This window comes from Microcaecilia unicolor, chromosome 6 (genome assembly GCF_901765095.1).
Source record: "Microcaecilia unicolor chromosome 6, aMicUni1.1, whole genome shotgun sequence".
In the NCBI taxonomy this organism is placed as follows: domain Eukaryota; kingdom Metazoa; phylum Chordata; class Amphibia; order Gymnophiona; family Siphonopidae; genus Microcaecilia; species Microcaecilia unicolor.
This window is the reverse complement of record NC_044036.1, coordinates 97,445,250-97,472,544: the sequence shown is the minus strand read 5'-3', so window position 1 is coordinate 97,472,544 and position 27,295 is coordinate 97,445,250. Positions and strand designations below refer to the sequence as shown.

Sequence of the window (27,295 nt, the reverse complement as noted above, 5' to 3'; positions counted from 1 at the left end):
GCCGCACAGGGCTTCGCCGTCTGACAGAAGCTTTGGAGAAGACTCTCAAACTAAGCCAAAATCTGCCATCTTTTATACTCTATCCTCTCCATAGAAGTGAATGGTGAGAAACCTTGCTCCTAATCTTTCTCACTTTCTGAGATCATACTTTCCCACGCGATCTGCTGTCGGATGTGCCCACCTCCTTCCGTTCTCAGCTACTGCTAATTATCAACATGTTTTGGGAAGCGTTGAGATAACAGTTTCACATCTTCCGGCTGCAATACTTTTCATACTTTTCTCATGAACTCTGTATTACCTCTGTATCATTGTATACCAAAACTAATAAGCTCCATTTTATTCATCTGATCTTTCATTACAGATGCTATATTTGATTTAAAAATTGTACCAAGTTTGTATCAGGACTCATTGTTCAGACCTGCTTTTTGCAGATTCTCAAATATTAATTCACTTGCTTGTTCTTTGGCCTAGTCAGTATTTTTTCCAGTTGTTCTTGGCTGCATAGCTTTGGCCATCACTATTCCAGTGGTAGCCTTAAAGCTAGGCCATATATTAACACTTTTCAAGTTTTAGCAGAATTTTATTTTTAAGCTGTGCATATTTGTGGCAAAGTGTGGTACAGACATGAAAACTCATCTGTTAATAATCTTACATTAGATGCCTGCAGTTTCGAGAGAGATGCTATTAAGCAAAAATACAAAATGATTACTTGATTATTTTTTTTGTTCTCCATATTTTTATTTAAATAAAAATAGTTTAATGTAAATCACAATTAGAGTCATTGGTGAGTTCTGATAAGGCTTTCCACACCATGCTTAGTATACAAAATAAAATTTTGCACATTTTCTTTTCGGCACACTTGCATGTTGTACTTGAGAAACAGGTTTCTTTCATGAAACATATTGACTGGTTAAAGAACTTCTGTAGAATATCTGATGATTGTGCTAGAGCTCATCCTGTCCCCAATTCCTTTGTTTTCAGTTTGGTCAAAGTAACATCCATAGTAACATAGTAGATGACGGCAGAAAAAGACCTGCATGGTCCATCCAGTCTGCCTAACAAGATAAACTCATATGTGCTACTTTTTGTGTATACCCTACCTTGATTTGTATCTGTCATTTTCAGGGCACAGACCATATAAGTCTGCCCAGCACTATCCCTGCCTCCCAACCACCGGCTCTGGGACAGACCGTATAAGTCTGCCCAGCAATATCCTCGCCTCCCAACCACCAGCCCCGCCTCCCACCACCGGCTCTGCCACCTAATCTCAGCTAAGCTTCTGAGGATCCATTCCCTCGGAACAGGATTCCTTTATGTTTATCTCGCGCATGTTTGAATTCTGTTACCGTTTTCCGTTCCACCACCTCCCGAGGGAGAGCATTCCAAGCATCCACCACTCTCTCCGTGAAAAAATACTTCCTGACATTTTTCTTGAGTCTGCCCCCCTTCAATCTCGTATCATGCCCTCTAGTTCTACCGCCTTCCCATCTCCGGAAAAGGTTTGTTTGCGGATTAATACCTTTCAGATATTTGAACGTCTGTATCATATCACCCCTGTTTCTCCTTTCCTTTAGGGTATACATGTTCAGGTCAGCAAGTCTCTCCTCATACGTCTTGTGAACACAAATCCCGTACCATTCTCGTAGCTTTTCTTTGCACTGCTTCAATTCTTTTTACATTCTTAGCAAGATACGGCCTCCAGAACTGAACACAATACTCCAGGTGGGGCCTCACCAACGACTTATACAGGGGCATTAAAACCTCTTTTCTTTTGCTGGTCACTCCCCTCTTTATACAGCCTAGTTACGGCCACCGCCTTGTCACACTGTTTCGTCGCCTTCAGATCCTCAGATACTATCACCCCAAGATCCCTCTCCCCGTTGGTACCTATCAGACTCTCCCCACCTAACACATACGTCTCCCGTGGATTTCTACTCCCTAAGTGCATCACTTTGCATTTCTTCGAAAAAGTATGAGATATAAACAGATTTCTCAGTTTTATTTTATACATGTAAACCATAGAGGCATCCTCTTGTAGAGGGTAAAATGGAAAAGAAAATCTGATGACTGGAAATGGTAGCAGCTATTAAACCTCTTACTGTTAGTACACTCCTAAGGCGTATTCAGTTGAAAAATCTTTCCAAGAATATATTATAAGATTGTACTAATATCTTCTCATTGGTGTAGGTCATGTGGTACTTTCTACATAGAATTTGTAATTGTGGTGAGCTGAAAAATTAAAAACAAATTTGGAGATATGATGGTAGTAATTATTTCCTGACATTTGATTTCTAGGATGATTTGAAAACATAGGAGTCAGAAAATCTGTCTGTACCTAAGGAAGTAATAATAATTTTAGCAAAAAGCTTTGCAATAAAATGAAGGCCTCAATATATCTCCTAAAAGAATGATGAACATCAAATATGATCAGTACATTGCCACTATAAAAGAAAAAACAGTATATATTAGCAAGCTTGCAAGTCTAAATTTGACAAGATAAAACAGCTCTTTTTATTGTAGATTGAGATATAAGGCATACTACTCACTGTTGTGTATAATGCTTATACAGCCTAGGATTTTACAGCTATGAAATTAATACAGTAACCTAATTTAGTTTTGTTTTTAAAAGTCAATAGAACTGCTAAACCTAATGGGAATTTAATACTCAGTGGGACTTTAATACCCAATTTTCTTCCTTCTCACCAGATTCAACTTCCATTGCTACAGAATACTCCCTGAAGTTTGATGAATCAATGACAGAGGATGAAATTGAAGAGAAGTCTTTTCGTTCATTATTGCCTTCTGAGAGTCATCGCAGGTTCACTCTGGAAAAGAAACGAGGACATCGAGATGATTCTGATGAGGAAGCTACTCCAGAGAAGGCTACCTTAACTAACATTAAAGTAAGAGGTGGCCACTTATTTTACCCAGTTTAGAGAGCATGGTGGTGTTTATCTCTGGAGCCTATCGTATCACTGATGTCAAAGTAGATGCTGAACATGATTAGATAATGTTTGATATAAAAATGAACTTGCATTTGTGGCCTGTGCTAAATAGACTGAGGAAAACTTATCTTATCCTTAGGACACTGTAGTGCTCCTATCTTACCTCCTTTTTAGATTAAGAACTCTGTGGACAGTTTTATAAGCAATATGAGCATGTAGAACAGTAGGTGCTTATAAATAGCCAGGCCTGTATACACACACACAAGTAGGTACTAGGAAAACAGATATATATTATATACACTGTGTCTGGAAAAAACAGGACCCCCAACATTTTTCCAAATAACCCAAAAACATCCTACTGGAGCAGAAACTTCTGCCTGAAATTCAAGACATTTCTGAGTACTTTATTTTTCAACAAGATGGAGCTCCAGTGCATCGAGCTCGCAAAACATGAAAGCCCAGGTTTCATTGAATCAACAGCTGAATGGCATCGAAGGCTTTGTGAATGTGTTAGGCTTGAAGGAGGATACTTTGAACACAGATTATGAATTAACTAAGAAAAAAACATTATACTCATGTATTATCAAAGGTCATACTCAATGTTTAAACAATTGCAAAGTATTTTGAACCTATGTAAGGGGTCCTGTTTTTTTCTAGACACCATGTATACATATGCTCCTGAGGTGAAGAGTGGGTAGAGCAGGGGCTGAATTGGTACTTAGTCTTGTGTCTTATAAAATACACACACAACACAGAGTCTTACTGGAATATACATGTGCAAATTTACTCATGCCAAGTGGTTGCAACTTTGTACAGGAGGGGCAGGCTTTCTCGCCCTCCGTAAACTCAGATCAGTTAGAAATCTGCTGGATTTGAGGCATTGCATACTTATATTATGCATTTATCAGTTCCAGACTTGATTATTGCGATGTCATATATGTGAGGCTTACTTAGTCCAACTTTAAAAAGCTTCAATCCATAGGCGGTCAGTGACTCAGATGTTTGGGGAGGCTTGGGCAGGGTGGGATAGAATGTGGTTTGGCGAGTTTCAGTCCTTGGGGTGGCAACACCTGTGTCAGCACTTTTGAACATGGCAAGGAAGGACCCCTTCACTGTATCCCTCTGCCCTTGTCCACCTCACCCCCCATATCTCTGTTAATAATTGTATGTGCAAACTAAACACACTCAAGAGAATTATCTTCCATAAAAATATTGCCCCATCTCTCTTGTCCCTTCAAAATGCAGCATCACCCTTTCTCTCTCCCCTCCCACCATCGTCCGGTCTCTTTCCTCCAGTCCTCTACTATCAAGTACTGCTCCATTTCATTTCCCCTTACCCCACCATCCAGCATCACTTCATCTTTTTCTCTGTGTCCCCCGCCCCAATATCAACTAGCACCAGCACTATTACCCCCCCTCCTGATATTCACTCCTTCACCCACACCTCTTCCGGACTGCTACTCAACAAGAAATACCTTCCCCTCCATGCATCCCACCTGTTCCCTCACATGCTTACTCTGCCTGCCAGCCGCCGACTTCGTAGTTCCAAACAATGAGAAACCGTAGGACCATAGCTCTCTGTGCGCCATTAGCGACTCTGCAGGTCACATCCCCTATGATGTAACTTCCTGTTTTGGAGGGTGGGATCAACAGAGCTGCTGCTACTGGCGCTTAGAGGGCTATGGTCCCACGGTTTCACATTGTTTACAGCTGTGAAGTTGGAGAGTCAGCGGCTGGCAGGCAGAGCAAGCAAGGGAGGGAGTGGGTAGGACATATGGAGAGGAAAGTTGTGATTTATTGTTGCCTTTCCAAGAGAGCAAGCAACCACAGGGAGAGGAAGGTAGTGGTTAGGGCAGCCTCTTATACGGGGCGCCTATGCTTCAGTCCCTCCAAAATATAGTCAGTTGTCTTCCATATAGGATCAAAAGGCAGAATTATGTCACTCCATTACTCATACAATTACTTGGCTACTGGTGGCATATAGTGTCCAATTCAAGATCATGATTCTAACCTTCAGGGCCATACACATCAGTACTCCCTAGCTATCTTCTTCCTCCCCCCCTCCCCCCGCTTACAATATCCTGTGCAGCTTCATGTTCCTTTTGTTTCCTTAATGATCATAGACTTGTTCTCCCTGGCCTCTCCTGTGCTAAATGAGATTCATCCCATAATCATGCATTTTCTTTCTTTCTCCCTGTCTCTAGAATAGCTTGTGTGTATCTCTTCAGTCTGAACTATCATATAAAGCTTGAAGGTTCTGATTGAAAACACATTACTATGGCTTGGCGGTTGGTAGACCATTGGGGGTCTAGGTGACTGGCCCATGTTTTCTCCTAGCTGAGCCTTTTGATTTATTCCTGGTTTCCTTGGTACTTCTTGTCTATGGTTATGGAATTCCTTTCCTTTTTTTTTTTTTTAATCCTTAGCCTCTACAACCCCTTGACTTATCTTGCAAAAAAGGTGGTAATAGTAAATGCTTAATAAACAATAAAAGCACATAGGTGCATATGCTGCCTTTGTGCATTCCCAGCCAAGGTGCCCTGCTATAAAACTTTCCTCCCTGTATCCAGCAGTTGGCACTATTTCAGTATTTTTTGTAAAGAGGATCCATCTCTTTAGATTGTAATCTTTGATAGTCTATGTATGATGCTTTGATCAACCCGCAAGTCTTTATGATCCCAAAAGTATAGGCAGTAAATTTGCTGATAAACCCAAGTTAACTTTGAACCAGTAAGCAATGTAAGGAAAATCTAGATACTATTGAAGTGTGCATGTATTTTTCATATTATATTGAACATGACAATATTTGCAGTAAGCCTGCTCACTTGTTAACTTTTTATCATTTTTAGGTTGAGTGTAATTCTACACCTGTTATAACTAATAAATCCCATAATATGAACACTAGTAGAACATGCTAGATTTAATATTTATGAACCCATAAGTTTTCATAAGTGCATAGTGTCATAGAAAATAATGTAAGCATTGTCTGCATGTGGATGAATGCCATGTTTAAAAATAAGTGTATAATGCAGACAGGCAGCTGTCCCCAAACCTTAGTTAAATTAATCTCTGTTTTCACTATGGTGACCATTGTATCCTTTTAGCCTTATTTAAATAATAAGTTAATTAAATCGGGTCGAATGCATTTTAAAATAAAGCAGGGACACATATTTGGCCCAATATTCAAAACAATTTAAACAGCTAGGAGAGGCTTTTGGCCATTTAAATCACCTTTCTGGGGCTAACTGGGCATTTTCAGCAGCACTTAACTGGATAGTGCTGAAAATGCCCAGCTTACGCTGAAGCCATTATTTTGGGGGGTTCCGGGAGCAGAGTTGGAACTTAGCCAGTTAAGTGCTGATTTTACTGCTAAGATAACTGCATAAATAGGACAGCATAAAACACAGACCCATCTTTATTCAGTTCTTCATAGCCGGTGAAGTGCCAAATATCACTGGCTGAATATCAGGCCTATAATGTCATATACAGTACTACAAAGAGAATAAATTTTGGTTTGTTTACAATGCAACTAAAATATTATGTCTGCAGGAGCTGAGTATGCCATTTTCAGGTGGTCAAGATAGTTTCTCCAAGTTCACTATGGAGATGGTGCGTCAGTACATGAAGGAAGAAGAAATGCGGGCAGCTCATCAGTCATCTCTGCTGCGACTCCGTCAGAAAGCATTGAAAGAGAAGACCAAGGCTGAACTGGCTTGGCTTGAACACCAGAAGAAGTAAGATAGTTTCATCTTTGCAAAAGTTTTATCTATTTCTTCTTACCTAAGTACAATTAAACTCACATGTATACTTCAGTGACTCCTTCACAGTCTCTGTAGAATGTAGTTTTGTTAGGTAGCTAGTCCTTTTTCTGTCCTAGAAACTTAAAGCCTTTCTTTGTTTAGTTAACCACTCTTTCCCTATTGACTTTTGCCAATCATACTTTGAGAGCTGATTTGCTATGTAACTTTATGGAAAGGGCCTTGTTCTTGTGACCTTGATGCATATTTGCAAGCTATTAAGGTAGCTTAATTGGGTCTACATATTGCATTTGAGTGGCATGTTATAGACTGGAAGCTCTTAAGGGTGTAGTCCTTGCATTGTCTTCACTTTGACTGTAATTCCACAGCTTCTCTGGTGTGGAAAAATTCTAAACTGGTCAATTTTTCTCTGTGCCTTTTTGCATTCTTGATATGTTTTCTCTTTCTCGCTCCTTCATGCAGACGTTTACGAGATAAAGGAGAAGATGATAAAATGCCTCCCATTCGGAAACGGCAGCGTGGATTATTGCTTAAGCTGCAACAGGAACAGGTAAAAAAAAAAAAAAAAGCTTACCTTATAATAAGACCTGTTAGGGGAAAATGTTCTTTAAAGTACTATAATTTTTAAAATTTATAAAGGTGTGATTTCAAGTAAGGAACAAGTACAGAAGATCTCTGAGGTAAGGGAAGGGATTGTATAACTTAGTAGTTGGTGTAGATGGGCAGATTGGTAGGCCATATGGTATTTATCTGTTATCATTTTGTATGTTTCATTTAAGACAGTGCAGTAGATTATTAGCAGTTCTTTAGTACTGAACAGATTATCTTGAAAAAAGAGAGTACCTATGTATATTCCCAGTTTTAATCAGTTCCAAACTCAACATCAAGAGCTTATAGATGCTGCAACAATCGAGCAGTAAAGTTGGAAAGAGGGATGTGCTCACCACCTGATAAAGATAAAGTAAAACAAAACTAGAAAGAATACACAAACCAGCTGATATTCAAAGTGATTTAAGCGGGCAGGAGAGGCTCCTGCCCACTTAAATTGCTTTCCCGTGGCCACCTGCAAATATTCAGAGGCACTTAACCAGTTTGTGCTACTAAATATTCACGGTTAGCACTTAAGCCAAAACCGACTAACTTGTGGGTGTTCCAGAGGTACAGTTGGCACTTAAGCGTTTAAATGCTGATACTCAGCCCTTAACTGCAGAAGATGGCCACATAAGTTGGACCATGTAAATAACAGTCCTATCTTTAAGCGGTTCAACTTATGTGGTCAAGGGCTAAATATTGTACTTAACCACATTAAGTTTTAGTAGCCAACATATAACTGGATATTCAGTGCTGATGCCCGGACATGGCCCGGAATTGAATATCCAGGAATACAGCTGGCAGCAGATATAAAAACGTTGACCACTGCCAGCTGAATATCAGCTGGAAAATTTCTAACAGCATTCTTTACAATTCTTTCTCACACCACTCTCCTCTCCTCATCAAAGCCAATTCATTTCAAATCCATTAAGTCATCATCTCCTTCCCTGAATCTTCTTTAATCCTCTAATTTTTCCTCACCAATCTCCATTTCACCCTTCCCCTCTCCCAACAATATCCTGTCCTTCCAGGCCAGCAGAAAGAGGAGAAAAGTTGATCCATGGGGGACACTATACTGATATGAAGCTGAAATTGCAAATGGGGCTCTAGCTAGCTGAGGGGAAGGAGACAGCCTGGTGTTTATCTTAGCTGCTGTCCTCCTACTGCCAGTCCAGACTAGCAACAGTAAAAAAGGTATGAGTGGGAGAACGGGAAAGGTGAAGGATATACCAATCATGATATTTTATCCTTCTGCTTATGTCTGTTTTTCAAAACTTATTCATATAACTTGCTTTCACAGGTACAGCTTTTATTTGTCATCCAACAGCAATATAAAAGACCGTCCTTGTTTGTTTTTAGTATTGCTGTACAGTCTTGGGTGATCTTGCGGTTGGGATGGTAACATAGTAAGTGACAGCAGATAAAGACCTGAATGGTTCATCCAGTCTGCCCAACAGTCACATTCATTATCAATTCAAGATTTAAATCAACAGTGAATGTGATATTATTTACTTGATCGTGGTCTTTCTTTGGTGTTTCTGGGACATAAACCGTAGAAGTCCACCTTGCTCTGTCCTTATGTTCCAACTACTGGAGTTGCCGTCAAAGCCCACTCCAGCCTATCCAAATCCAAGTTTTGTCATTTGTGGGACAAAGACCATAAAAATCTGCCTGGCACTGTCCTCACGTTCCAAACCACTGGAGTTTACCTATACTGGATCGCCATGTGTGGGACTTAGACCGTACAAGCCATCCCAGCACCAGCCTTAATTGATGCAGCCAGAGTTGCCATCTAAGTACCACTTGACATGCAAACACATATTCAACCCTTAAGTTTTGTTTTTTTATATCATTTATTTTCTCTGTGTTCATCCCGTGCCATTTTGAATTCCGCGACAGTTTATTTTCCACCACCTTCCTCAGGAGGTCATTCCATGCATTCACCACCCTCTCGGTGAAAAAGAATTTTCTAACATTACTACCATCCCGCAGCCTCAATTCATGTCCTCTAGTTTTACCACTTTCCCTTTTCTGGAAAATATTTATTTCTATATTAATACCTTTCAAGTATTTAAATGTCTATATCATATCTTCCCTGTTCCTCCTCTCCTCTTTTTCATATGTCTTTGGCACAAGACCCATATCATTCTTGTTGCCCTCCTCTGGACCATTTCAGGTCTTCTTACATCTTTAACAAAATACGGCCTCCAAAACTGAACACAGTACTCGAGGTGGGGCCTCACCAATGACTTGTGCAGGGGTATCAACACCTTCTTTTTTCTGCTGCATACACCTGTCTCTATTCAGCCTAGCATCCTTCTGGCTATGGCCACCGCCTTGTCACACTTTCTTGCCTTCAGATCCTCAGATACTATCATCCCAAGATCCCTCTCTCTGTCTGTGCATATCAGCCTCTCACCGCCTATCACATATGTGTCTCCCTTTCCTAAGTACATCACTTTGCACTTCTTTGCATTCCATTCTTCCAACGTCTGCAGGTTTTTATGTTTTCTACTCCCTCCAGAGTGTCCACTCTGTTACAAATCTTGGTATCGTCTACAAAATGGCAGACCTTACCTTCTAAACCTTCGGGAATGTCACTTACAAATACAGTGGGGGAAATAAGTATTTGATCCCTTGCTGATTTTGTAAGTTTGCCCACTGACAAAGACATGAGCAGCCCATAATTGAAGGGTAGGTTATTGGTAACAGTGAGAGATAGCACATCACAAATTAAATCCGGAAAATCACATTGTGGAAAGTATATGAATTTATTTGCATTCTGCAGAGGGAAATAAGTATTTAATCCCTCTGGCAAACAAGACCTAATACTTGGTGGCAAAACCCTTGTTGGCAAGCACAGCGGTCAGACGTCTTCTGTAGTTGATGATGAGGTTTGCACACATGTCAGGAGGAATTTTGGTCCACTCCTCTTTGCAGATCATCTCTAAATCATTAAGAGTTCTGGGCTGTCGCTTGGCAACTCGCATCTTCAGCTCCCTCCATAAGTTTTCAATGGGATTAAGGTCTGGTGACTGGCTAGGCCACTCCATGACCCTAATGTGCTTCTTCCTGAGCCACTCCTTTGTTGCCTTGGCTGTATGTTTTGGGTCATTGTCGTGCTGGAAGACCCAGCCACGACCCATTTTAAGGCCCTGGCGGAGGGAAGGAGGTTGTCACTCAGAATTGTACGGTACATGGCCCCATCCATTCTCCCATTGATGCGGTGAAGTAGTCCTGTGCCCTTAGCAGAGAAACACCCCCAAAACATAACATTTCCACCTCCATGCTTGACAGTGGGGACGGTGTTCTTTGGGTCATAGGCAGCATTTCTCTTCCTCCAAACACGGCGAGTTGAGTTCATGCCAAAGAGCTCAATTTTTGTCTCATCTGACCACAGCACCTTCTCCCAATCACTCTCGGCATCATCCAGGTGTTCACTGGCAAACTTCAGACGGGCCGTCACATGTGCCTTCCGGAGCAGGGGGACCTTGCGGGCACTGCAGGATTGCAATCCGTTATGTCGTAATGTGTTACCAATGGTTTTCGTGGTGACAGTGGTCCCAGCTGCCTTGAGATCATTGACAAGTTCCCCCCTTGTAGTTGTAGGCTGATTTCTAACCTTCCTCATGATCAAGGATACCCCACGAGGTGAGATTTTGCGTGGAGCCCCAGATCTTTGTCGATTGACAGTCATTTTGTACTTCTTCCATTTTCTTACTATGGCACCAACAGTTGTCTCCTTCTCGCCCAGCGTCTTACTGATGGTTTTGTAGCCCATTCCAGCCTTGTGCAGGTGTATGATCTTGTCCCTGACATCCTTAGACAGCTCCTTGCTCTTGGCCATTTTGTAGAGGTTAGAGTCTGACTGATTCACTGAGTCTGTGGACAGGTGTCTTTCATACAGGTGACCATTGCCAACAGCTGTCTGTCATGCAGGTAACGAGTTGATTTGGAGCATCTACCTGGTCTGTAGGGGCCAGATCTCTTACTGGTTGGTGGGGGATCAAATACTTATTTCCCTCTGCAGAATGCAAATAAATTCATATACTTTCCACAATGTGATTTTCCGGATTTAATTTGTGATGTGCTATCTCTCACTGTTACCAATAACCTACCCTTCAATTATGGGCTGCTCATGTCTTTGTCAGTGGGCAAACTTACAAAATCAGCAAGGGATCAAATACTTATTTCCCCCACTGTATATTGAACAGAATCGGCCCAGCACCGATCCCTGAGGCACTCCACTACACACCTTTCCTTCCTACAAGTGAATTCTGTTCACCACCACTCTCCGGCATCTGTCTGTCAACCAGTTCCTAATCCAGTTTACCACTTTGGGTCCTAACTTCAGCCGTCATGTTTATTTAAGAGCCTCTTTTGAGGAACCGTGTCAAAGGATTTGCTGAAGTCTAAGTGGATTACATCTAGCACACGTCCTGGATCGTTTGGCACAATTTACCATTGGTAAAACTGTCTCGAATCTTGTAACCTATTGGCTTCCAGGAAATTCTGTCCCTATGTAGATGAAAAATAACAACTGAGCAACAGTTCAGGCACCCCTATTTGTACTTACTGAAAAGAATACCTGAAAATGTGTGTTAAGAAACTCAGATCAATTCGTATTAAAAACAACTGAAAAGTCTGTGGAAAACAAAGCCTCAAAATGTATTTTACTTGTTGTGGTGCATATGGCAGTTCAACATTATTCTCTTTTGTATATATCACAGTCACAATAATCTTCTTGTGATATTCAGATGAATTTAAAAAAAGCATTAAAAGCAATAAAGAAGGTTCAAAGACCATTAAATGAATCTGTGGTTCTCCAAGGACAAGCAGGCCATTCATTCTCACGAGTATCGCAGCGCCGTGTTGCCCGATTCAGGCTATATAACAAGCCTTAAGAGCTTTGTGGAATGTGAGACATGCTCCACAGTGCATGCGCGGGTGCCTTTCCGCCCACCGCTAGGGCATGGTTACCGCAGTTGTTTTTCTACCGCGGTGAAGAGAGGACTGCGTCTGTAGTTTCTCTTCACATCCGGTTTGGAAGAGCTTCTTTTTGGTGCCTTATCTGCTTCTTTTTGTGCAATATTTCACTGTGCCTTGTCAGGCTTTTCTCCCCTTCTCTTCCCATACTTTTTTAGTTTGCCAATTTTTAAGTTTTCTTTGTTTCTGTTCCTTAGGCCTACTCTCTGATCGCGTCTTGCCTGTGAATTTTTCTGTGGTGCCTTGCCTTTTTTTCAGACACCATTGCATCTTTTGATTTCGCTTTGGAGGTTTTTCCTTCCATGTCCACTAAAGTTCCTAGTGGCTTTAAGAGTCAGAAGAGGATTCAAGGTACTTTTTGGAGAATGAGTCCTATGGTATCCCCTCTGAACCCTCACCTCTGCTTGAAAGGAGAAATTCTCCGGAGAGCCTTTCATTTCCCTCTTTTGTGAAGGAAATGGCTGATGCTATTCCATTTCATTTGGAAGTGGAGGACGAGCCCAGGACTAAGATACTTTAGGTCCTGGACCTTGAATCCCCTCCTAGGAAGGCTGTGACTATCTATCTCCATGAGTTACTCAAGGGTGTCCTCGGTAGGAACTAGGAGTCCCCTCTGTCAGTCCCTATCCTGCCCAAGAAGATCGACATGATGTATCGAATCCACAGCACACCTGGTTTTGATAGGTCTCAGTTGCCTCACAATTCCATGGTGGTAGAATCCGCTCTCAAGAGAGCCAGGAGTTCTAGAGACTATACCTTGGTGCTCCCAGGCAGAGAAGCTAGGACCTTGGACTCTTTTGGGAGGAAGACATTCAAGGCCTCAATGCTCATGTCCCGTATACAGTCTTTACGAGTGTGTACTTGCGGGACTGTCTCCCAGTGGAGCAGGCCGAGTCAGTGTGCCAGCTGACCAAGCAGCAGGAGGCATGTCAAAAGTTCTTGACCAGGGGCACCTATAACACTTTCCCATGATTCAGTAAAACGATTGGCTATGCTCTCTAGATTTGAAGGATGCATATACTTACATCCCGATACTTCCAGCGATTTTGGCTGGGAACACATCTTGCCTTTTGGCCTTATGTCAGCTCCCAGGGACTTTACCAAATATCTAGTGGTAGTCGCAGCATCACTGTGCAGACTGGGAGTCCATGTGTTCCCTTACCTCGACGATTGGCTGGTGAAGAGCACGTTGCAGGACGGTGCTGGGGGAGTCCATGCAGAGGGCTATTCAGGTGCTGGAGCTCCTTGGGTTCATTATAAACTACCCCAAGTCCCATTTTCACTGTGCACAACAATTGGAATTCATTGGAGCCCTGCTTGATATGCAGAAGGTTTGAGCTTTCCTCCTGGTTCCAAGGGCGAACACTGTAGTCACTCTGGCCATTCGAACCTCTCAGCAGGTCATGGATCGGCAGATGTTGAGGTTGTTAGGCCATATGGTCTCCACAGTTTGTGACATGCCTTCACATGAGATCAGCTCAAGCTCAATGTCCCTAACCTCCCAGTGGTACCAGGCTACGGGAGAGCTGGAAGAAGTCATCCGAGTGTCTCCAGACCTTGTTCACTCTCTGCTCTGGTTGATTGTTTTATCCAGTTTCACCCTGGGACTTCTATTCCAAATTCCTCAACCTCAAAAAGTGCTGATGATGGATGCATCTCTCAGTTGGGGAGCTCATGTAGATAGGCTGCTCACTCAGGGAGCATGGTCCCTCCAGGAAACAGGTCTTCAGATCAATCTTCTGGAGCGATCTGGAGGCTTTCAGAGGTTGGCTGTCCAAGCAAATTGTTATCATTCAAAACCAGGTTGCAATGTATTATACCAACAAACAGGGGGAGGGGGCACTGGATCACGCCCTCTGTTTCAGGAGGCCATCAAGATATGACGCTGGGCTCGCCAACATGGCATGTTCCTTCGGGCCTCTTATCTGGTGGGCAAAAACAACAGTCTGGACGAAGACTGAGCAGGGTCATGCAACTGCACGAGTTGTCTCTCAGTTATGGGCATTGCCTGTGAGATGTTCCAAGCATGGGCCACTCCCTCGGTGGATGTCTTTGCCATTCAGCTGAATCACAAAGTCCCTCAGTTCTGCTCCAGGATTCAGGCCCACAACAGACTAGCATCAGATGCCTTCCTCCTGCATTGGGGGACAGGTCTACTGTATTTGTATCCTCCCATTCCTCTTCTGGGGAAGACTTTGCTGAAACTCAAGCAAGACCATGGGACCATGATCTTAATTGTGCCTTCCTGGCCTCGGCAGATCTGGTTCCCTCTTCTTCTAGAGTTATCCTCCAAATAACCTTGGAGATTGGAGAGTTTTCCGGCCCTCATCACACAGATTGAGGGATCTCTTCTACATTACTACTACCACTACTTATTTCTATAGCGCTACCGGACGTACACAGCGCTTCACACTTGAACATGGAGAGACAGTCTCTGCTCAATAGAGCTTACAATCTAATTATGACAGACAGACAGGACATATCAGGGATAAGGGTTAGGACAGACAGGACATATCAGGGATAGGGGACAGTTGAAGGTTTAGGTTTAGGAGTTAAAAGCAACATCGAAGAGGTGGGTTTTTAGCCTAGATTTGAAGATGGCCAGAGATGAGGCTTGGCGTACCGGCTCAGGAAGTTTATTCCAGGCATACGGTGCAGCAAGATAGAAGGAACGGAGTCTGGAGTTAGCAGTGGAGGAACAGGGTGCAGATAAGAGAGATTTGCTCAGTGAGTGGAGTTCCCGGCCTGGATGTTGAGAGCCTAGAATTTGCTTCTCTCGGTCTGTCAGAGGGTGTCTTCTGGGTCTTGCTGGCTTCCAGGAAAGATTCCACTAAGAGGTGTTATTCTTTCAAATGGAGGAGGTTCCTGCTTGAATATCTTCTTTACCTTTCTAAGTCTGGTCTTAAGATCAACTCTGTAAGGGTTCACCTCAGTGCAATTAGTGCTTATCATCAATGTGTAGAGGGTAAGCCAATCTCTGGACAGTCTCTAGTTGTTCTCTTCATAGAGGTTTGCTTTTGTCAAAGCCCCCTGCCAAACCTCCGCCTGTGTCATGGGACCTAAGTGTTGTTCTCACCCAGCTGATGAGAACTCCTTTCGAGTCACTGAATTCCTGCCATCTGAAGTACTTGACCTGGAAGGTCATTTTCATTCTGGCAGTTACTTCAGCTCGTATGGTCAGTGAGCTCCAAGATCTAGTAGTGGATGCACCTAATACTAAGTTTCATCACAACAGAGTAGTTCTCCGCACGCATACTAAGTTCCTGCCAAAGGTTGTGTTGGAGTATCTTCTGAACCAGTCAATTGTCTTGCCAACATTTCCTTGACCTCATGCCTGTCCTGGTGAGAGCACCTTGCACACCTTGGACTGCAAGCAAGCATTGGCCTACTACATGGAGCAGACAAGGCTCCACAGACAGTCCGCACAACTTTTTGTTTCTTTTGATCCCAACAGGATGGAGTTGCCATCAGGGAGATGCACAATCTCTAATTGGCTGGCAGATTGGGGAACCTGCAGTAACCTTGGAGACGAGGACAGAGCCCACGGGGACGTTGACAAAGTTTGTCCCTGTGTCATTCTCTACTTTGAAGGCTATTTATGAATTGGACAGTTATTTTTGTTCGAATGATGTAGATGACTGTGTTTTTTTATTTTTTGGAAAAACAAGCAAAAGTGCTAGCCACAACTGGCAAAATTTGCACAGGGGATCCTGTACATTCCTGCCACCAGCACATCTTCTGAGAAAATATTTTTCTATTGCAGGAAGGACTGTGGAAGACAGGGGAGCTAGACTAAATCCTGGATTCATCCACAGATCAAAAAATCATAACAGTGCTTAGTAGGGCATATTTCTCCCTCGCTAGGGCATACAGAGTGGGTTGTATGTTGTACCCCTGGACATTTTGATAGGGTGGATTAGGGTACCTTAGGTTAGTAGAAGTCAGCTATTATTGGGGTTGGAAGGGTAGAGGGTGGTGGTGGTGGGGTTGTTATAGTTGCTTATTGTTATTATTGTCTTTTCTTTGTGATTTATAAACGACAGTTGCACAGAATATTGTTCCTTTTTATACTTTAATTCAAAAATGTAAATATAAAATCTTATGTTATTAAGGCTTCTTCAGATGAGGAGAGAGCCTGTGGGGACAGAGAAAAAGGGTCTGCGGGAATGGGGACAAACTTTGTCCCCGTATCATTCTGTAGTGTCCCGTACATCACATATATCCTGTTGTGCAAGAATTGAATGAAGGCTACTCATTGGTTCGGGTTCCTAGACCATCTTTGGAGAATTGATTTACATTTTTTGTGAATAAGGTTTGTCTCTTAACAAAATTCTGTAAGTTAGATGGATTGGATGGTAGCTCTGTTGATATTCTGGCAATTTTCTCATCAGAAGTAGTGGAGAAAGTAAGTTGGAGTGATTTTACATCAGTGTCTGTGGACAATTTACAAAGGCTAGGCCAGGTGAAGAAAATTAATCCAGTTTTGGATTTTGTATGACTGAGTTGGTTAGCCTGCCCCCCAGCATGGATTATTATTTTTGATGTAGGCTATGTTAAATAAAAGCCTGGTTAAGGAGGTAGTGCCTTGTGAGTGAAAACATGCTGTAGTGTATCCAGTGTTGAAGGATAAGAATATAAGAGTAGCCATACTGGGTCAGACCAATGGTCCATGTAGCCCAGTCTCCTGCTTTCCAAACAGTGGCTAAGCCAGGTCACAAGAACCTGGCAGAAACCCAAATCATGGCAACACTCCATACTACAAATCCCAGGGCACTATCAACCAATTTCTAATCTTGGTCTGTTTATGAAATTGTTGGAAAAGGTAGTGGTGCAGCAATTTGTTGAGTTTGTGCAATTTTCACCCAGCCAGGCAGCTTTTCGAAAAGGGTATAGTACAGAGACAAATCTTGTAGTACTACTTTACGTGGTATATTGGAGGAGGGTGATATAGCTTTAGTGGTGTCCTTAGATTTAGCTTCCACTTTTGATGTAATAGACCACTCTTTACTTGTGGATCGATTAGTAGCTATAGGATTGGAAAGAATAGTTTTGACTTTGTTACTACTACTACTATTTAGCATTTCTATAGCGCTACAAAGCGTATGCAGCACTTCACAAACATAGAAGAAAGACAGTCCCTGCTCAAAGACCTTACAATCTAATAGACAAAAATAAAGCAAGCAAATCAATTAATGTGGGGGAGTGGTTACAAGTCAAAAGCAATGTTAAAGAGGTGGGCTTTCAATCTAGATTTAAAGATGGTCAAGGATGGGGCAGTAATATTCCAGTAAGATGTTTGTTCCAGAATTTATCTGATCATTCTTTCTCGGTGATGCAGGAAATGGAAATCTCTCTTCCCCTTAGGCTTAGTTGTGGGGTACCTTAGGGATCAGCATGTTCCCTGATACTTTTTAATATTTCCGTCAGACCTCTGGTAAATTTGATGGAACATTGTGGTATAAGTCCATATGTGTATGTGGATGATATTTTGCTTGTAGCAAAGATGTCTTCTGTAGTTATTGATTTAACTTTTATTCAGTGTTGTTTACAGGGCATTTCTTGATGGTTGGAGAATCATTGTATGGTTTTGAATATGAATAAGATAGTGGCTTGTTGGGTAATGGGCAAGCAAACTAGACCAGGGACTTCTGTTCAATTATGTGGGGAAGTGATCCCAGTGGTTGGATTTCCAATTGGAATTTACTAGCCAGGTGAACAGACTGGTTAGTTGTAGGTTTATGGTTTTGTGTAAATTGTGAGCAATATGTGATTATGTGGACGAAAAGGCTTTTCAGTGTATGCTTTGTTTATGACTGAGTTAGACAGTGCTAATGCAATTTTAATAGGTTTACCTCAGTGTCATTTGAGAAAACTTCAAACATTGCAAAATACAGCAATTCGCATTTTAGGGAGAAGAGGTAGAAATGACCACGTAACCCCACTTTCCATTCAATTCCATTGGTTGCCAATATATTTTTGAATACAATTTAAATTATTGGTATTGACGCAAAAGGCATATTATGAACAGGTACTGTTACCTCTGGCAGAATTAGTAAAGTCTTATGAGACTGGGAGAGAGTTACGTTCTTTGGAAACCTTATGTTTGGTAGTACTGGGGATTAAGGAGGCTTGACTGATTGTTACACATATGAGGGCTCCAGACCTTTGGAATAAGATTGCTTTATCTTTGCAGGCAAAGCACTTCATATCCCGTTTTGACCGTCTCTTGAAAGCTTATTTGTTTAAGATGGCATTTCCAACAGTATGTTTGGGGGTTTGAATATTTTAAGTAGTGAATGTTCCTGTTACTATGGTATTCTCTTAGAGTGAATGTTCTAACTGTATGAACTTTCCTATTTTACTGTAGTTATTTTCTTTTCTCTTTTAATAAAAAATGGATTGTAAACTGCTCTGATGTTGTAATAATGTAGAGCAGTATATTAAATATAATAAACTATACTACAGTTTGTTATTTATTGGCCTTGCTAGATTGCAGTTGATTCAAAACGCTACTACAAAAATTATTAAAAATGCCAAAAAATGGGATAGGGCTACTTTGCTATTGATCTAAATTGGTTATTAATTCATTTGCAAGTAAGGTTTAAATTATTCACTGCTACCCATAAGGTCATTTGGAGATTGTTGTGAGGTAGGAGAAATCATGTTCAGATAGGTTACGTTAGCTACCTGTTTAACTTTATGTACTAATCTGATCTTTTTCCTGCCAGTCCAGTCCACATGAATGGGTTATGTTCCCTCCCCCAACCCGCAAATGGAGACAGAGAATGCTGATAATTCAGTGATGTCATCACCAGTAAGAAAACTTGCCAGTATTTCTCTGCCTCCAGCAGATGGTGCAGGTTAGATTTCTGCAGAAGGATTCTTCAAGAAGCTTGAGTCCCTAACACACATGCTTTGTGTAGAAGCAACTCTCTGGTGTTGGTTTACAAGCTTTTGCTCTGATGGAGCTTGAAGGACTCGTTCTCTCCTCAGCCCCAAGCCCTGACCTTCAGGTCTTAGCTTGGTGCAGCTGGTCTGACAGAGGTCCCATGGGGCCTCTACCAGTTGGAATGTGTGGCTTTTTTCCCACATCCTCCATCTGAGCCTGCTTTCAGGAGACAGTAAAAATATTAGGAGTTACTCTCAATAATACATTATCTTTTGGCCCAATGTAGTTAGCAGATGCTTCTATAACTTGCAAGAAATCCATTCAATTCAACCAATACTAGAACCTTTCTCTTTTTGGACTTTATTTCTCACTCTTGTAATAACCAAGCTTGACTACTGTATCTGTTATCCCAAGTAAGGAGATTGCAATTTATACAAAACACGGACATAAAGATGCTTTATAATAAGAAAAAATACAATCATGTCACTCCTCTTTTCCTCCTTGAACATTGGTTACCAGTAACTTTTCGAATCATTTATATACTCTCAAATATCAACCACCAAGTATTGCATTTTGGCAGCCCTTCATTTCTATCAGACTTACTCATTCCTTATACTCTGACACGCACTCTGCAGTCTTCAAATCAACATCTCTTTCTTTGTGATCCCATCACATTGTCACATATGGCTAGATACAGTTCAGAACTCGTTCTTTAGTTTTATCATGCCATCTACTTGGAATAATCTCCCTATTACTGTCAGTATAGAGCCTTCATATTTGTAAAAACACATCTGTTTACCCAGGCATATCCTGGTGACATCCTTAAATTGAACCAGTGTAGCAGCAGAGCATGGCAAAACAGTGGCTAGCAAGGGTTGGGGGAGGGGGGAGCAGCAGGGTTGCTGGGATTAGTATATTTTTGAAAATTCTCCTTTAAATTGTTTTTCTTACTACAGTACTTAATTGCAAAAGGCATCACCAACTCAAATAATTAGAACAGCAGAACATTCTTTGCACTTCATACATCGCTGCTCCAAGCGTTTAAAAAAACACAGTACACAATACAGTCCATATTAATGAAAACAAAGGAGAACAGACTAATAGAATTAAGCAAACTAATTTCAACAAACTACCCAAGACTTTATAGGCCAGTTGAGGTGCACCTGTCCAGTACAGGCTTGGATGTTCCGTTGAGTACTTAAGACACAATAGAGGCAGCCCCGAGTGTTGGGAACTAAGCTACAGTCGACGAGGGAACTACAACAATCAAATGTGCTGCCTTGCTCTCCATGGGGACTGCAAGTTCACCATATCAATAGGACAACACTCCCCTGAAATCAAATTTGATCATGTTATGATCACTGGTTCTCAGCAGACCCAATACCGTTTACCTCTTATATTAAGTCCTGCATTCCACTAAGGAGTAGATTTAAAATAGCTCCCCCTCATGTCAGTTCTTGGACCAGTTGCTCCAAGAAGCAGTCATTTATTATGTCTAGGAATTTTACATCCTCAGTGCTCCGTGATGTGGCATTTAACCAGTCAGTTTTGGGGTAATTGAAATCACCCATTATTATACTGTTGCCAGTTTGCTAGCTTTTCTAATTTCTGTTAACACATCTTCATCTGTCTGATTGTTCTGGCCTGATGGATTGTAGTATAGCCCTGTGATTATATACTTTTTTCTTTCAGACATGGAATTTCTGGCCATAAGGATTTCACTTTGCTGTTTCATGCAGAATTTTTGTTTTATTTGACTTGGTTGCCTCTTTAACATTCAGCGCACCCCCCCCCCCCCCCCCCTCCAATTTGACCCACCCTATCATTGCGGTATAATTTATACTCTGGTAAGATTAATATCCCATTGATTGTTCTCCTTCTACCAGGTCTCTGAGATACGTATTATATCTACCTCTTCATTTAGCGCTCTCGCATAGAAATGTTAATAATGCCCCAAACATATTTATTTTGGCTATGGGATTAAGACTAGTGTTTCACAGCTTGGTGTCACCAATCCACTTCTACAAAGAATTTATCAACTGGGGAGAAGCAGAGTACTGTTGAAAGCACTTATCTCTAAGAAGTGACTAGTAAATGTGCATGATTCTGGAAGGTCTCCCATACCTGGAAAAGCTACCAAGGATTCTGATGAGGGAGAATGGATATTAAACATATCGTGACATAAATCTCAGTGGCAGAATGGCAGAAAGATCTATTTGGAAAATTAGCAGTAATAATTTGGAAGTGGAATGTCATTATTCTTAATTTTCTGGTAGGCTGAAATTAAGCGTCTACAGGAGGCTAACAAGGCAGCTCGGAAGGAGAGGCAACTGATTCTAAAGCAGCAGGAGGAGATTGAGCGAATCCGACAGACTACCATGAAACTACAGGAGAAACTCAAATCTGCAGAGGAGAACAAACTGGTGAGGAGTTAATCTTTTTGGGGGCGGGTAAGGAATATCTATCTATCTATTTATAAATATATAAATAAACCATCTGTATTATCAGTGAACATTCAAAATGGTTTACAAAAAATAAAAACAATACTTCCAGATTAAAAAGTAAGTTGAGAGTAATCTACAAGAAACAAACAGAAGTAGATCAATAAGCAAAAGCCCTGTTGAGCTCTGGGCCAACAGAAGAATGATGAGAAGAAGAAGAATGTTTACAGTAGTTGTAAACATTCCTCTTCTCCACCTGACATATCTTACAACATGTGTCCCTGGGACTAATAATAAATTCCATATCATCATGCTGATCAATCCATAGACTGGTGGGTTGTGTCCATCTACCAGCAGGTGGAGATAGAGAGCAATCCTTTTGCCTCCCTATATGTGGTCATGTGCTGCCAGAAATTCCCCAGTATGTTCTCTATCTCAGCAGGTGGTGGTCACACACAGCAGCAGCTCTGGCTAGGTCTCCAAGCCTAATTTTTAGGTTTTGTTGAGTACCTGGGGTTGAGGGCTCTTCTTGAGCAAGTGCAAACCTGGTGGTGCCAGGTCCCTCCTTTTCTCCCCCCTCCCGCTGGCTCTGTTAAAAAAAAAAAATTTTGGACGTCCTTAAGGGCGTTTATTTCAACGTTTATTGCAGCTACTCACTGGGACACCAGTTCGTTACAGCTCGGAGCGAGAAGCAGGTAATTTTTACCTTTTTATAGCGGGCAGGGGGTTCCCCAATCGATCTCCACGTGGCCTATGGCGTCGGAGGGGCGAGGGCGCGAAGAATCGCTCCCCGGACCGCGTGTGCGCTTCTAGCGGGGATGCGGGGGTCTTAAAGTCTGATTTGCCCTTGTTGGGTGTCAGTTTGGAGGCCGGTCAATGTCCGGGTCTTCCTCCGGTGCGGCGGTTTTTCCCCGCCATAAACGCCCATCCCCGCTGCTCGCCTCCGCCATCTTGGCCGGCCACTCTGCTCGGACGGCTTCTTCTGGGCCGCCCTTGAGCTGGGAGACGTTAATGCCATGGCCGCCCTTGATTTGGGCGACGGCAAAAAAGCGGCTAAAGTTAAGCGCCGTTCTTCCCGCGCGGCTCCTTCGCGGAGTGTCGCGCCGGACGCCATCTTGGATGCGCAGCATGTTTCTCCCCCGCTCTTGCGAGCGCCGGTTGAGGGTGTATCTAGGGCTGTGGCCCAGGCTGCTGAAGTGCACAGTCTGGGGGGTTTCTCCCCCGAGTTTATTTTGCTGCTGCATCAGGCCTTCCTTATGCAAAACGCTGCCCCTTCTCCCTTGTCCGATAAAGGGGTTGAGGCCCCCGGAAGTAAACGCCCTCGGGTGGATTCCCAGGCCTTAGAGGACTCTGTCTCCTCTGATGTAGATGAGGCAGCGTATCTGAGTTCTCCAAACGGTCCTTTGGGGATTCCTTGGAGGAGACGGATTCCCGCTCGGATGGAGGCGGATGACCCCTCTGCAGCGCGGATCTTTCGCTCAGAGGATTTGCCCACCTGTTAGTGCAGGCCATGAGCATTTTGAAGATTCCTCTCCAGAGGACCGTCTCTCCCTCAGCCCCTGTTGGCTCCGCCATTATGCTGGGGACGAAGCGCCCGCCTAGAACCTTCCACGTGCATGATGCCATGCACACCTTAATTTCGGCTCAATGGGATGTCCCGGAAGCGAGCCTCAAAGTGGCTAGGGCTATGTCCCACCTCTATCCTTTGCCTGAAAGTGAACGGGAGGCCTTTCTTTGGCCTACCGTGGATTCTTTAATCACTGCGGTGACTAAGAAAACGGCGTTGCCGGTGGAAGGTGGCACGGCCCTAAAGGACGCCCAAGACAGAAGATTGGAGGCGGCCTTAAGGTCGTCCTTCGAGGCGGCTGCCTTAAGTTTGCAGGCCTCAGTTTGCGGCTCCTATGTGGCCAGGGCGTGCCTGACGATTGTGCAGCGGGCTTCCCCCTCGGATCCTTCCTTGGGGGCTGATTGGCCGGCCCTGAAATCGGGCTTGGCTTATTTGGCAGACTTACTGTATGATGTCTTGAGAGCCTCAGCTAAAGGTATGGCTCAGACAGTCTCTGCGCGGCGGTGGCTTTGGCTGAAACATTGGTCTGCTGACCACGCCTCTAAGTCCCACCTGGCTAAGTTGCCTTTTAAAGGCAAGCTGCTCTTTGGGGTCGAGCTGGACAAAATTGTGACCGATCTCGGCACATCTAAGGGCAAGAGGTTACCAGAGGTCAGGGCTCGGGCCAGTGCTCACCCCGGTATCTCCAGAGGACGGTTTCAGGAAGCCCGTCGGTAAACCCCCGGCCCGGGCAGTCGGGTCTCCTCTGCCCCCTCTTGCTTCAAGAGAACTTCCTCCCCCAAGCAGCATTCCTTTCGCAGAGACCGCCGTCCCGGAGGTGCGCCCTCCGTCCTCCCCCCAGGGTCTCGTACCCAATGACCGGGTCCTGGTCCATGGCCAGTGCAGATTGGAGGACGCCTGTCCTCGTTTCTGGGCGAGTGGACCAGGGTAACTTCAGACGCTTGGGTGCTGGAAGTCATCAGAGACAGCTACAAGCTAGAGTTCTGCCGACCCTTAAGAGACGGGTTTGTACTCTCTTCCTGCAAGTCTCCGGTCAAAGCTGTGGCAGTGCAGCAGACCTTGGACAATCTGATCCGCCTGGGTGCGGTCGTTCCGGTGCCAGAAAATCAGCTTGGCAAGGGACGTTACTCCATTTACTTTGTGGTACCAAAGAAAGGAGGTTCTGTACGGCCTATCCTCGACCTCAAAGGGGTCAGTCGGGCCTTGAAAGTTCGGCACTTTCGCATGGAGACTCTCCGCTCTGTTATAGCGGCAGTGAAGGCAGGGGAGTTCCTGGCATCCTTGGACATCAAGGAAGCGTACTTGCATATTCCCATCTGGCCTCCTCATCAACGCTTTTCTGCGTTTTGCAGTCCTGGGCCGACACTTCCAGTTCAGAGCCCTCCCGTTCGGGTTGGCTACTGCTCCAAGGACCTTCTCCAAAGTAATGGTGGTCATCGCGGCCTTCCTGCGAAAGGAAGGAGTACAAGTCCATCCTTATCTGGACGACTGGTTGATCCGAGCCCCCTCTTATGCAGAGTGCGGCAAAGCTGTGGACCGGGTGATTGCTCTTTTGAGCTCCCTGGTGTGGATCATCAACTGGGAGAAAAGCCAGCTGTGCCCGACTCAGTCCCTGGAGTATCTGGGAGTTCGATTCGACACCCAAGTGGGCAGAGTGTTCCTGCCGGACAATCGGATTGTCAAACTTCAGGCTCAGGTGGACCAGTTCCTAGTAGCCTCTCCGCTTCGGGCTTGGGACTATGTGCAGCTGTTGGGCTCTATGACGGCCAAGATGGAAGTAGTACCCTGGGCCAGGGCTCATATGAGACCACTACAACACTCTCTGCTGCAGCGCTGGACTCCAGTGTCGGAGGATTATGCTGTGCGCCTTCCCTTGGACCCAGCAGTGCGCAAGGCGCTGAGCTGGTGGCTGAAGACAGACAAGTTGTCTGCAGGGATGCCTCTTGTGACCCCGGAGTGGATTGTCGTCACAACGGACGCCTCTTTGACGGGCTGGGGAGCCCACTGCTTGGGAAGGACAGCGCAGGGGCTCTGGTCTCCTGCAGAGGCAAAGTGGTCTATCAACCTCCTGGAACTCAGAGCCATTCGGTTGGCGCTTTTGGAGTTCCTCCCAGTACTGGCGATGAAGCCAGTACGGGTCCTGTCGGACAATGCCAAGGCTGTGGCCTATGTCAACCGCCAGGGAGGTACCAAGAGCGCCCCTCTAGCCAAGGAAGCCATGAATCTATGCCAGTGGGCGGAAGCGAACCTGGAACAGCTGTCAGCGGCCCACATTGCCGGAGTCATGAATGTCAAGGCGGACTTTCTCAGTCGCCATACCTTGGATCCCGGAGAGTGGCAGCTATCGGCTCAGGCGTTCTTGGACATCACGAAGCGCTGGGGCCAGCCGAGCCTAGATCTGATGGCGTCATCGGCCAATTGCCAAGTGCCTCGCTTTTTCAGCAGAGGACGGGACCCTCGATCTCTGGGAGTAGATGCTCTTCTCCAACAGTTGCCGACACAGGAGCTTCTCTATGTGTTCCCGCCCTGGCCCATGTTGGGCAGGGTACTAGACCGGGTGGCAAAGCATCCGGGCCGGATAATCCTGGTGGGTCCGGACTGGCCCAGACGTCCCTGGTATGTGGACTTGATCAGGCTCTCAGTGGACGACCCTCTGCGGCTGCCAGTGGAGCAGGGCCTGTTGCATCAGGGTCCCGTGGTGATGGAGGATCCCTCCCCCTTTGGTCTTACGGCCTGGCTATTGAGCGGCAGCGTCTGAGGAAGAAGGGCTTCTCAGACAAGGTCATCGCCACTATGCTGAAAGCGAGGAAGCGCTCTACTTCTACTGCTTACGCCAGGGTTTGGCGTACCTTTGCAGCGTGGTGTGAAGCAGGCTCACTTTCTCCCTTCACTGCTCCAATTTCTTCAGTGCTGGCGTTCCTGCAAGAAGGTCTGGAGAAAGGCCTGTCGCTCAGTTCCCTTAAAGTCCAGGTAGCGGCTCTGGCTTGCTTCAGGGGCCGCCTGAAGGGTGCTTCCCTGGCTTCGCAGCCAGATATGTGCGTTTTCTCAAGGGAGTTAATCACCTGCGCCCTCCTCTGCACTCAGTGGTGCCTGCGTGGAATCTCAACCTGGTGCTAAGAGCCTTGCAGAAGCCACCTTTTGAACCCTTGTCGAGGGCATCTCTGAAAGACCTGACGTTGAAAGCAGTCTTTTTGGTGGCTATCACTTCAGCCAGAAGAGTTTCCGAGCTCCAGGCACTCTCATGTCGAGAGCCTTTTCTGCAGTTCACTGAGGCAGGAGTGACTATTCGCACAGTGCCTTCCTTCCTGCCTAAGATTGTTTCTCGCTTCCATGTGAATCAGCAGCTCTGTCTCCCTTCCTTTCGTAGGGAGGACTACCCAGAGGAATACTCTGCTCTCAAATATCTGGATGTGAGACGAGTCATCATCAGATACTTGGAAGTGACCAATGATTTCCGGATCATCTGTTTGTCCTGTTTGCAGGTCCTCGTAAGGGGTCTGCAGGCTGCAAGCCTACAGTGGCAAGATGGGTCAAGGAAGCCATTGCAGCGGCGTATGTGGCCGCGGGAAGGTGCCGCCTATTCAGCTGAAGGCTCACTCCATAGAGCTTCAGGCGGCTCGATGGCAGAGGCCGGGTCCGTCTCCTTGGAAGAGATATGCAGGGCGGCAACTTGGGCATCGGCCCATACCTTCTCCAGGCATTACCGCTTGACTGTGGCTGCTCGGGCGGAGGCCCGTTTGGAGCTTCAGTGTTGCGGTCAGGGATTTCAATGTCCGCCCTGGGTGAGTACTGGCTTCGGTACATCCCACCAGTCTATGGATTGATCAGCATGATGATATGGAAGGTAAATTATGTATCATACTGATAATTTTCTTTCCATTATCATAGCTGATCCATCCATAGCCCCTCCCAGATATCTGTACTGTTTATATTCTGTTGCATTTCAGGTTCAAGTTTAGTCTTCAGTTCCTGTTTCAGGAGGACTTCGTGTTCAAGTTTTTTCAATTGGATTCTTCAAGAGTTGAGACGAGTTTGTGGTACAGTGAGCTGCTGCATTCCTCTCCCCTCCGTTTTACGGGGCTGGATTGAGACATAAATTCTGCCGGCGCTCCCTCCCG

General features: G+C 44.4%; 1 protein-coding gene across 1 annotated transcript in view; it reads left to right on the top strand.

Moving 5' to 3' along the window:
* Nucleotides 1-27,295, top strand: part of CEP350 (centrosomal protein 350) — a 411,134-nt gene that overhangs the window by 282,790 nt on the left and 101,049 nt on the right. Inside the window, exons 23-26 of the mRNA XM_030208006.1 lie at nucleotides 2,707-2,903; nucleotides 6,495-6,679; nucleotides 7,166-7,253; nucleotides 21,446-21,592. Of these exons, the coding sequence (XP_030063866.1) occupies nucleotides 2,707-2,903; nucleotides 6,495-6,679; nucleotides 7,166-7,253; nucleotides 21,446-21,592 (617 nt within the window). The remainder of the gene's footprint in view (nucleotides 1-2,706; nucleotides 2,904-6,494; nucleotides 6,680-7,165; nucleotides 7,254-21,445; nucleotides 21,593-27,295) is intronic.